The 12,552-nt window shown below is 42.4% G+C and overlaps 1 protein-coding gene across 1 annotated transcript in view; it reads right to left on the bottom strand.

Moving 5' to 3' along the window:
* The window catches only part of GRM4 (glutamate metabotropic receptor 4), a 329,809-nt gene that overhangs the window by 187,283 nt on the left and 129,974 nt on the right, over positions 1-12,552 (bottom strand). The window contains exon 3 of the mRNA XM_074236529.1: positions 4,417-4,633. Within this exon, the coding sequence (XP_074092630.1) occupies positions 4,417-4,633 (217 nt within the window). The remainder of the gene's footprint in view (positions 1-4,416; positions 4,634-12,552) is intronic.

Below are 12,552 nucleotides of genomic sequence, written 5' to 3'. Positions count from 1 at the left end.
AAAAGTGACAGACACAGAAAAATCTATAGAACATAGAATCTAGAACACAAAACTTAAAATGTCAGAGCTGGAAGGGACCTTGAAACTTAGAATGTCGGAAAATAGAGCTTAGAATATCAGAGCTGGAAAGAATTTTAGAATAAAGGATCTCAGAACTAGAAGGAACCTTAGAACTTTATTATTGTTTAGTTGTGTCCAACTCTTCATGCCCCCATATGTGATTTTCTTGGTAAAAACACTGGAGTAGTTTGCCATTACCTTCTTCAGCTCATTTTACAGATGAGGAACTAAGGTAAACAGAGTTAAGCGACTTGCCCAGTTAACAAATATCTGAGGTCAGATTTGAACTCAGGCATTCTCTGACTCCAGGTCCCATCACCCTAACCATTGTACTCCCTAATTGCCATCTTAGAGTTTAGAATGACAGAAAAAGCACTTGATCTATCTTAGCTGGAAAGGATCTTGAACACAAAATGTCAGAACTAGGAAAGAGCTTGGAGATCAGCTTCCTTTTCATTTCAGAACCCATCCAGAAAGACACTGCCATCACTGGGAGCACCTTTCCCTCTTCCTTCCCCCTTCACCTGGGCTGCCTAAGTGCTCACAATGTGTGAAAGAGATGGGAGTCAACAACCCCATGCCTTTCAATGAGCTAGAGGACCAGCAGGTTTCACCATCTGCCCTGCCTTCAGGCTCCACAGTCTGGCAGCACTGTCATCTACTTAGGTAACCTAAGCACCTCCTGAGACCTGCCATTCCAGGCCTTTTCATCTGACTGGCAGCTGCACTTACTTTTAAGAGTCATCTCCCCCAATTAGAGTATGAGCACCTTGAGAACAGCCACTGCCTCACTTTTAAAAGCTGTGTGCCCAAGACTTGCCACTGATGCTGCTTCATTCATTCCAGAACTTTACTTTTAGTTTAAAGAGGGGAAACCAAGGCCCAGAGGGTTGAAGGAACTCACCCAAAGATATAATAGGGTCCAGATCTGAACCTCAAACCCAGGTTTCTTTTCAACACATCTGCTAAGCAAGGATCACAAACCTGCTAGGGAATCATACTCTCTTTTTAGCTCTCACCAATCCCTCTGTAGCTTTCTTAGGTTCATGGGATTTCCTCCTGTTCTTCTGGACTCAAGTGAAAACATAATCCCCCTCTCTCCTTTCCCCAATTTGAATGAGAGAAAGTTCAACCAAGGCTAACCATAGATGATTCTACCCTTTGAGAGCTAAGCTTGCACTTTTTCCCTTTCCTCCCCTCTTCCTCTCATTCCAACCCTCATCTTTCTCCTTACTTCCCCACTATTCTCTTTCCTTATGCCTCCTTTCTCACTCTTTCCCCTTTCCCCCTCTCTTCATTTCCCCTCTTCCTCTCTTCTCCCTCTCGCCTTTCTTTCTCTCTTTCCCCTTGCTCTTTCTTCTCCTCCCCTCTTCTCTCCTCAATCTCCCTTCTCTCCTCGCCCCTCTCTCCTTACCCTACTCATCTCCTCACTTCCCCACCCCTCTTTCCTCAATCTCTTTCCCCTCTCCTCTTTCTCTCCTTTTTCTTCTCTCTCTCTCTCTCCTTTCCATCTCCCCCTTCTCTTTCTCCTCTTTCCCCCTAGGCAGAAGTTTGTTTCTTCCCAGACTAGGTACCAACTCCTCAGCCCAGGGCAGTGACAGAAGGCCCCCAAGCCAGTTGACTCTTAGGCTGTCCCTGTTTGTCCTCAGAGCAGTGAGCATCCATCCCTTCTTCTCCCTCCACCCCACTCCTCTCCACCGCCCACCACCGCCCAACTCCAGTTCTAACTCCTCAATGCTGATGTTTCAGCTGCCAAGAGGCTCACAGATGATTTATATTTCAGAAGATGAATCAATACAATATACGGGCCAAAGACATCTTTAATCTTTCGGAGGGATTAGGCTACAAGGTACATCAGCCTCTTTCTACCGACTGCTCAATTCAGATTTCAATTTGGAGATCTGGAGAGCAGCAGTTTTTCTCTTTCTGTCTTTCACTTGGGCTAAAGTCATTCTCCACCCACCCCTCCCCATCAAATTTCATTTAACAGGCTGGGGGCTGTGGTAATTGGCTCATTGTTTACTCAAGAAGGGCACAGCCCAGGCACAAGGCGGGAGAGTGGGCTGCTGCCTGGCTCTAAGCCAGATCAGGTGGAAAGGGATGGGAGATGAAGAGTCCCTGGTATCTCCCAGCCCGAGGCACTGTGAAAGACAGGAGAGCCCAGGAACTACCCAAACACAAACATACATACCCAGCCCTGACCTGCTTTATCTATCTCTTTCACTGCTTAAGCCCCCACCCTCTAGACAGGTAGACCTCAGGAAGAGAGAAATGGCCCAGAGAGAGGGGAGGGGAAGTCAGGGATTGTCTTTTCCTCTGCTCCCCTTTCAGAACCTCAGCTGGGGAGGCTGGGAACTGGGCCCATCCATCAACACTGCCCCACTTCTGGGCTCCCTCCAGCCTCGGTTGCAGGAACCAAAGGCTGCTTCAACTATACAATTAAAAGGGCTTATGTGAGATTTATAGCAGGATTAGGTCTGCAGGGTATTACCAATGGCCAGCATTTGGACACTATGTGGTCCTTATGAAAAGCAATTATAATCTTAGGCTGTGAAGGTATAAATATATATAGAGATGTTAGTGCAAGGTCGGGGAAGCATACATTAAGCTATTTAGAGACCTGAGCATCAGCTGCGGGCAGACTAGGGTAGGGAGGCTGAGAGGAGGAAGAGGGTTAGTCAGCATTGCTGGGAGTATGAAGGGGCAGGAAAGGGGATGGGGGGAGGGAGAATTGTGTCATAGCCAGTCTAGGTCCTGCATCTTCCAACATGACTTGTGGACCCCAGAGCAAACTTCTTTTCCTTTCCTCTAGAATGTGGCCTGCATCTCTGCTGGAATACTCCCCTTGGGGAAAAACTGTTAGAAGCTAAATTAGTCTTCAGGACTCCGTCGCCTGGCACCTAGTGCCCTAGAACCATATAGAAACATAAGATAACAGAACCAGAAGGATTTTTTAACAGACTGTAGAGTCCAACCCGCTCATTTTACAGAGTAGGAACCTGAGGCTCATAAAGTGATTTTCCCAATGTCACATATTAAGCAGCAGTATTTGAACCCAGATCTCCTGGGTTCAATGATTTTTCCACAGCACTGTCTTCCTACTATCTTACATTTCTTAGGGTACCTTAATATGGTTGATCCCTTCCTATTCTACTCCTTTTATTCCTTCTTCCCTCCTCCAGCCCCATGCCATCTCAGAATTGGCTGAATGAACTAGGAATATTTAGCCTGGAGGAGAAATATTGTAAGTGAGAAGAAGATGAGTACTGTCTTCAAATACCTGAAGGGCTACCAAGAGGAAGAAGGATAATATTTAGTCTGTGTAGCTACCAAGAGAAAAAAATAGGACCCCTATGCGGAAGCTCAAGGAAGTAGATTTGGGCTCCATTAGAAAGAACTTTCTAGTGATGAGAGCTTTCCAATAATGGAATGGATGGCTCAACAGGCAGGTAATGGCCTATTATTGGAGGTATCCAAGCAAAAATGAAATGAAATGAACAAAAAGGGATTCCTTGGGGGAAGGGCAGAGGAGGTTGGACTAGATATCTTGACCTGGAGATCACAGAACTCTAAATCTGGGAAGGGGGGAGGGGGGGAGTTCATGAACATTGAGGGCAAAATAATATCGTTTGTTTCTTTTGTAATCTTATATATTTGATTTTATGGATTTTAAAACATTCTAGGAAGAAATCCATAGGCTTCACTAGACTGACAAAGGGATCTATGACACCAAAAAAAAAAATTAAACTTTTACTATGATCATTCAAACTGGAAGATGCTATATAGAATTCTAATAGAATGTCAGCTAGTTTGACTCAGGGATGGGGTGGAATTAGAACTTTTCAAGTATTTAGTGGATCACCATTGTAGAAAAAGGATTGAATTTTTCTGCTTGGGCCAGAGGGAAAAACATGGACCACTAGGTGAAAGTTGTGGGAAAGCAGATTTTAGCTTGATGTAAGGACATAGATCCTAATAATTAAAGAGATCCCAGGTAGAAAGGGACTGCCTCAAGAGGTGGTAAGTTTTCCCATCACTGTAGGATTCTAAGAGCTGGTTAGATGATCACCTGATCAGGTTCAATTAGAGGAAGGTCCTTATTAAAGCAGATTGGATTTAATGACTTCCAAAGTCTCTTCCAATTCTAAGTCTATGAGGAATCTATAAATATACCATCAAAAGACCTCTCTCGGACAACACAGGAGCAAGAAAAAGATATAGATCCACCCCCCACAGATGAGATTTTAAGTACAATGAACATTCTACCCCAAGTTTTTCCCTCCACCCCAAATACCCACCCCCAATCACACATAGACACAGAGACACACACACACCCCCATGGGGTGACTGGCTCACCATCCTCACGGGACTTCTGGATGAAGGCCTCCACCCCGCTCTCGCCATAGCTGCCCTCTGAGGCCAGTGTGGACACGTAGTTCCACTTGAGTGCACGGACGATGTCCACCATGGCCTGAGCCTGGTATGTGTCTGAGGGCACCACTCGGGAGAAGAAGTCATAACGGCTGTTGTCACTCAAGTCAGGAGCTGTGGATGCGTAGCTGATCTGAGGGATCTGGGGGGACACAGAGAGATAACTACTAATTCCAGAGGCTAGATAGAGGGGCCTCAACCCTGAACCTGACTGCCCAGCTCATGACCTCTCTCTCTCCAATTCCCATCCCCACCCTAGGGTAAATTCCCCTTGAAACAAGGGGCCCAGAGATAGTATCTTCCCTGCCTGTGGCCCTTCCACAGACTGTTTTCTTCCCAACCTACCTTAAGATCTCTGGGCTTATCCTAATATCTCCTGACACTGAAAATTGATATAAATCCAACAAACATTTATTAAGCTCCTAATAAGAGCCAGTTTCTGTGCAAGGGGATTGGGAAAATAAAGAAAAAAATAGAAAAATAATTCCTGTCCTCTAGAAGTTTATATTCTACTAGCAATGAGATGCAAAATATAAAGAGGTAATTTGGGTGAGAGGGCTAAATCATTAATGACTAGGGTAATCAAAATGACTTTCCCCATAAGGTGACATCTGAATCGAGTCCAAAGAAGTCAAAGACATGGTAAGTATTCTAAGCATGGGAAACAGGCTATGCAAAAGGAGATGAGTGATAGAAGATTGAGTACAGAAAACATGCAGGGCAGTTCAACTAAGATGTACATGTATGGGAGAAAAAACAAACTTTAAAAGATCCCTGCTTCCTTCTGAAACTATGTGCAAAGAGCAATAAAACTAATCATATCCTTTGACCCAGCAATCCCAATATTAGGCATATATTCAAAAGGAATGAAAAAAATGGGAAAAGTCTCACATACTCAAAAATATTTATAGTACTTTTTATAGTGGCAAAGAATTGGAAATTGAGAGGATGTGGTATATGAATGTTATGGAATACTATTATTCCATAAGAAAACATGAGTGGTTGGACTTTAGAGAAGCATGAAAAGAATTACAGGAACTGATGCTGAGTGAAGGGAGCAGAACCAAAAGAACATTGTATACATTAACAACAACATTGTTAGTTGATCAACCATGATGGATGCAGCTCCTCTCAGCAATTCAGAGATCAAGGACGACCCTGAGATCAAGGAGACCTATTAAGGACAATGTCATCCACAGCCAGTGGAGGTGGGGGAACCCCACAGAATCTGAATGTATACTATGTTCACTTTTTTAAAACTTCTCTTATATTTTTCTTTCCTATCTCATGATCTTCTTTCTTTTCCCTTAGTCCTAATTCCTCTTCCACAAAATGACTTATATGTAAATATGTTAAGCACAAATGTACACGTATAACTTTTACCAGACTGCTGCCAAGGAGAGGGGGGAGAAAAATGTTTAACTTATAATTTACAAATGGATGACTGTTGGAAAACTACCATAGCATGCAATTGGAAAAACAAAATATCTACTAAAAACAAAACAAACAAAACAAAAATATCCCTGCTCTCAGGGAGCTTATATTCTAGTGGGGGAAGAAGAATGAAACATTTTTATAGATACAATCAAATAATACAAACAAGATAATTTTAGAAGAGAAAGATCAGGAAGAGTTCTCCCACTTTCACTACTTCTCAATTTCAGATTCCCTTGAGGAATACTAGTCTGATTCTCAGGAATACTACATGATTCTCTGGGTAATAGAAGGGTTGTGGGAAAAAATAGCTGCATTTGAATATCTAACTCCACCAAGACTTCTCATTCAAGCCCCACCCGGTGGCTCTGGCCATTATTGTTACCTACCCATATTGTAGAAGAGAAAACTGAACTTTAGAAAGATTAAACTATAGTGAGGTACAATAAGAAAATAAATAAAATAAGGTTCTAGAACTAGACTTTGAGGGTCTAGGTTCAAATCTTGAGTCTTTATTCCCTGCCAGATATTCACAAGCAGCCCTTTTTGTGCTAGAAAGAACTGGAATTAAAGTAAATGTCCATCATTTGAGGAATGTTTAAATCAATTCAGATATGAGAAGTAACAGAATATTACTTTCATAAGAAATGATGGGGGTGGCTAGGTGGCACAGTGGATAGAGCACTGGAGTCAGAGTTCAAATCCAACCCCAACCTCAGAAATTTAATAATTACCTAGCTGTGTGGCCTTGGGAAAGCCACTTAACCCCATTTGCCTTGCAAAAACTAAAAAAAAAAAAAAAAAAAAGATAAAGTCTTTCTGATTCCATACCCAGTGCTCTGTCTACTGGGCCACAAGTTGGTTAATAAATATTCTATCTATCTATCTGTAGAAAAGGTGGGGAGAGGAATAGTCTGATCATACCTAAGGAGGGATAATCAGGCAAAAAAGCAGGTTCAATTGTACCCATATTCCTTCAATACCTATATTCCAGCTATCAGGACCATGGAATTAGGCAGAGATGCTATTTCAATTCCTGAAGAATATCCCCTATCCCCAAGACAGACATTTACTGGATGATGCCTGAAATTCCTTTGACAGAGGACCAACTTGACCCCAAGGGGTTGGTGTTTTTCCTCTGTTCTTAAGCAACTTTCTTTCTCTCCCTCTTTTTCTTGGAAGTCCTCCTCTATATCTGTCTACCAGTCTGGTTCCTTCTCTTCATAGTCCTCTGTTTCTTTGTTTCTCTCATTCTCTGTTTCTGCCTCTCTCTATCCTCTTGGTCTCTCCCTCTTATTTTTCCATTTCTGTTTTCTCTTTTCTGTTTCTTCATATTTGTCTCTCTGTCCTTTTCTTTTCTCTCGTCTCTGTCTCCCTCACTGTCTCTGTGTTACTATTTCTATCTCACTGTCCCTCTCCAATTTATTGGTCTCACCTTTTCCCCTTTTTCTCTTGCTTCTCTCTCCTGTCCGCCTTTCTGTTTATCACTGTCTTCTTTCTTCCTCTCCTTTCTTTGTTCCAGTGTCCATGGCTCTCTCCCCACCTCTCCTCTCTGTCTCCTTCTATGTCTCTCCCCCAGCCCATTCCTCTGTCTCCATCTCCCTCTGTATCCCTCTCCTCATCCTTCCTATGTCACCATCTCCCTGTCTCCCCCCTTCCTCTATCTCCATCTCCTCTGTGTCTCCCCTACTCCCCCTTTTCTCTCCCAAGTCCCCCCTACACACAACTCCCCAGGACTATCATCACATTGTGAGCCAGTGACAACTGCTCTGAATGCTAAGAGAATTCTATAGCCTCCTCTCCCTCCCTCCCGGGTTCCTCCTGCCCCCAGTGGAGTGGAGGGCTCATCTATGGGTAGAGAGGTATTCTCAAGGCCCTAACAGGGTGATTATTTAGACTCTAATCTGGCTCAGCTCCAAGTTCCTCAGTCTCTCTCTCTGCAACCACAGCCCAGCAGGGAAGGAGTGACACGTGTTTAACATTCTGTTCTCATCTCACAACTGCTCCTCATCAACCGCAAGGAGGGGAGGCCTCAGAGGAGATGCTTCCTCCCTGTCCTTGTCTTGGTCTCCTCCACTTCTTCCCTCAGCTTGGAGGCAACATGATGTAGTGGATTCTGAACTGGATTTGGAGTTTAAAAGACCCTGAGTTCAGACACTTAAGAGATATCTGACCCTGAACATGGCAACTCACCCTTCTGTGACTCAGTTTCTTCATCTGTAAAATAAGGGTATTGACTCACTGACCTCCAAGGATCCCATGAACTTTGTGTCTATGATCCTATGATCTCTCATCTTTGTTTATGAAAGTCTTCCCCTTTCTTCAAGGCCCAGCAACAGTAGAACCTGCTTCATGAAGCCTTCCCTCATCTCCCCAGTCAGGAGAGCTCTCTCTTCCCTTAGGGTTTTTGGAGTACCTGTGCACACTTGTCTGATGCCATTTTGAATAATTTCTAAAATGTTTTTAAGTGCTTTTCAAAGCAAATTCTTTACAATCACCTTACAGGATGAGTAATGCAAGAATTATCTGCTATAGCAGAGGAAACTAAGAGATCTTCAGAAAAACCATTTGTCCAAAGTCACACTAAGGATGCAACAGGTGAGTCAGTTTGACCAAACTTTGATCTGCCTACTTCTTCTGCTATACCACAGTGCCTCTTACTTTCAAATTATACTTTGGGAGTTATATGGTTCCTGGTCTTGGGTCCAAGCCCACCTCCACTACCATTAAGAAAGAAATAAGGAAACAAGCATTTATTAAGGTCCAACTGAGTGCCAGACTCTGTACTAAGGGCTTTACAAATCTTATCTCATTTGATTCTTTTCCTTTTTTCTTTTTTATGTTTTTTTTTTGCAAGGCAGTGGAGTTAAGTGGCTTGCCCAAGGCCACACAGCTAGGTAAATCATTAAGTGTCTGAGGTCGGATTTGAACTCAGGTACTCCTGACTCCAGGGCTGGTGCTCTACCCATTGTGCCAACCTAGCCTCCCCTATCTCATTTGATTCTTACAACTACCCTGGGAAGTAGATGCTACTATTATCCCCATTTTTACAGATGTAGAAACTGAGGTAGGCAGGGGAAGTGACAAGCCCAAGGTCACATATAAGCATTTAAGGCTGGATTTGAACTGAAGTCTTACTGAGTTCAGACTCAACAACACTCTCTATGTTGTACCATCAACTACCTAGCCAATAAATAGACCATAAGTTCCTTGAGGGCAGGGAACCCGGTTTATTTCTTTTTGTATCTCCCCCAGGGCCTAACCCAGTTGCTTATACAGAATCTATTCTCAGTAAACGTATTCTGAATAAAAGAGGGAAGTTGCTGAATTTCCTTAGTGACAAAGATGTCCAAACTGTACAGTAAGGAATAAAAGCTGTTTCTTAGCTTCCAAAAACAAAGAAGAGAGAAGCCAAGGATGTCTCTTAGAATGCGTCTGAGGGTGATTATGAGCCTCTGTAGGTCTGGGCTACTTAACTACTTGGTAAAGCACTTTTTATTTTCAAGTAAAGATCAGTCTTATAGGGACAGCTAGGTGGCACAGTGGATGGAGCACCAGCCCTGGAGTCAGAAGGATCTGAGTTCAAATGTGGCCTCAGACACTTAATAATTACCTAGCTGTGTGTTCTTGGGCAAGCCACTTAACCCCATTGCCCTGAAAAAAAAAAATGTAAAATTAAGATCAACCTTGTAAGCATTTGTAAATCACAGTGCTATGTAAAATGTAAGCTATTATTATTATGGAAAACTGTTCCCTGACCACAGATTATACTTGTGGCCCTGGTCAACCATGTGATTATAATTATAATTAGATTCATTATCATTAAACCTTACATCTGGACAGTTCTTTACAATTTAACAAAGTGCTTTTACATCCACTCTCTCATTTGAACGCAGGAGCCATCCCATTGAGGAAGGATATTATTATCCCTGTTGTACAGATGAAGAAACTGAGGCCCAAAGAACAGTGATGTGGCTTAACCAAGATCACATGTCCCTTAAATGGCAGAGTGAGGGCTCAACTCTAGATTTCTTGGCTCTCCAATATTTCACCTCAGTGCCTCTATTGTTGGTCCCAAGGGGTATTGGGCAAAAGAACAAACCAGGGGGCAATTAGGTGGTACAGTGGATAGTGCAATAGCCCTGTAAGTCAGGAAAACCTATAGTTCAAATCCGACCTCAGACACTTAATAATTACTTAGCTGTATGGCCTTGGGCAAGTTACTTAACCCCATTGCTTTGCAGAGAGAGAGAGAGAGTGAGTTAATCAAGCCAATACTTTCCCTACAGAAGAAACAAGTAGAAGTTTATGTTCCATGGAACATAGCACTTATAGGTGCACTTATAATCCTGTACTAAGATTCAAGGGTCTTTGTGAGAAAGGAGGAATATTGAAGAAAAAGGAAAATCTCCTTAGGTAACTAACTATCCTCCTTTCTAATCTTCCTCTCTGTGTTTGTCTTTTCTTCCACACACTTTCCCCCATTCTTCTCTACTTTGCTTTTTTTCTCTCTTTGGGTCCCCTCTCCCTTCTCTCTCTTATCTCTCTCTCTATCTATTTCTCTTTCTCTCCTCTCTACCTTATTTTTTCTGTCCTTACCCATTCCCCCTTCTCTTTCTTATCTCTGTCTTAGCCTCCCTCTCCTTCCCTCTCTATCTTGTTGCTTTGCCCCCCCCTTTCTTTTACCTATCTTTGTCTCCCTCTATTTCCTCCCCTTCTCTCTTTTTCTCTATCATTGTCTCTGACCATATACCCATAGCCATGATCCCCTGCCCACCTCAGAATGACAGATCCAAGAACCATCCTTGAATTTTTTCCTCCAATTCCCAACCAACCAAGTCTATAGCCATGCCTTTCTTCTCCTAAGTCCTCTGGCATGTTGCCATTCAGTCATTTTTCTGTCATTTCGCCCCATTCAGGGTTTTGATTTGCCATTTCTTTCTACAATTCATTTTGCAGATGAGGAAACTGAGGCAATACAGGATTATTTACATATTGACTGATCCAAGGTCACATAGCTAGGTAATTATTAAGTTGTCTGAGGCCAGATCTGAACACATGTCCTCCTGACTCCAGGGCCAGTGCTCTATTTACTATACCACCTAGCTGCCCCAGAAGTATCTTTTGAACATGGGAAGATGAGTCTTTCTGTCTCCAAGCCTGGCCTTCTATCCACTGTGCCACCATGGCATTGATAATTTTGAATGGTGAGTCATCTTTTCCTGGGCATGTCCTTCCTCATCTAAACTATATACTCCTAAAAGGCAGAAATAAGACTTTCATCAATAGGAGCTAATTGCTGATTGATCCTTACCTCTCCCTTTTGAATTCCTAGTTTCCTCCAAAACTCAGTTTAAACATTGTGAGCTCTCTTCCCCTCAATTATCTTCTTTTTATTTTGTATATAAATCACAAGGAGGTCAAAGATAGAAAGGTTAAAATATTCCTAGTAGCACTTTCTAAGGTAGAAAAGAAAAGGAAATCATCAATGGACTGTAAGCTCTTTGAGGGCAGAGACTTTCTTGCTTTTGCCCTTCATCCCTTGCCTAGTGCAAGGGAGAAGGAGAAACCTAAGAAGGAAGTTAGTATTTACATACCATGTACCAAGAACTATGGACAAATATTATCTCACTTGATCCACAATCCTGCCAGATAAGTGCTCCACATTTTATAGTTGAGGAAACTGAGACAAAAAAAGAGGTTAAATGATTTGCTCAGGGTCACACAGTTTGTAAATAATTGAGGTCAGAGTCTTCCTGATTCAAGAACAGCACTCTAACCACTTTGTCACCAATGTATGATTAACTTAATAAATACTTGTTAAGTGTCTGGTTGATTGAGGTTGAGAATCATCCAGACACTCCACTTCACAAAACAATTCTAGAAGAGACTTTGAGATCATACAATACAAATTCCCCACCCCATCCTCAATTTGACAGAGGAGTTAACTTAGGCCCAGAATGGGGAAATTACTGTTCCTTGGTTCACATAACAAATTACTTTCCCAATCCACTGTTGGGGATAAGTTAGGGACAGAGTCCAAAACTCTGAATCATTTTCTTTATCTGAGGTTTGAAACTTTAGTGGGATTTAAATTCTCAATCTTACTCTAAGGATGTTCCAATCTCCTAAAGTAATGTCTGAGATATACTTAAAGAAATTATTGGTGTCACATCTCCAGCTTTCCCTTCATGGTGATAGCTATCAATTATATGATTTCAAGATTGCAAAATATTTTACATACATTATTTCATTTGATCCTCACAATAACCTTTTGTGATAGTACTATTGATATTATCCCCATTTTGCATATGGGGAAACTGAGGATGAGTGACCTGCACAAAGTCACAAATGTTCTATAAGGTCCTTTCCACCTCTGATGCTCTACATCCTTCTTCTGAGCCATTATGTTTTTTTTTTTCCCATTCCATGTTCACCTCCCCATTCTATCCGGAGTGACCACAATGACTTTAGTTCTAGCCCATGAGTCTCTAGTTACCAACCCAACCAAAGGGGCAAAGCACTAAAATCAAGATCCATCCTGGGACTAACCCTCATCTACTTTCAGGGTGATCTGGAAGGCCTTCAGTGAGTCAGTCAGTTCTCATTTTAGGGCATTGACAGCCC

Source organism: Macrotis lagotis, chromosome 5 (assembly GCF_037893015.1).
Source record: "Macrotis lagotis isolate mMagLag1 chromosome 5, bilby.v1.9.chrom.fasta, whole genome shotgun sequence".
Taxonomy (NCBI): Eukaryota; Metazoa; Chordata; class Mammalia; order Peramelemorphia; family Peramelidae; genus Macrotis; species Macrotis lagotis.
The sequence above is the reverse complement of the archived record's forward strand: the minus strand, read 5'-3'. Positions and strand labels throughout refer to the sequence as shown.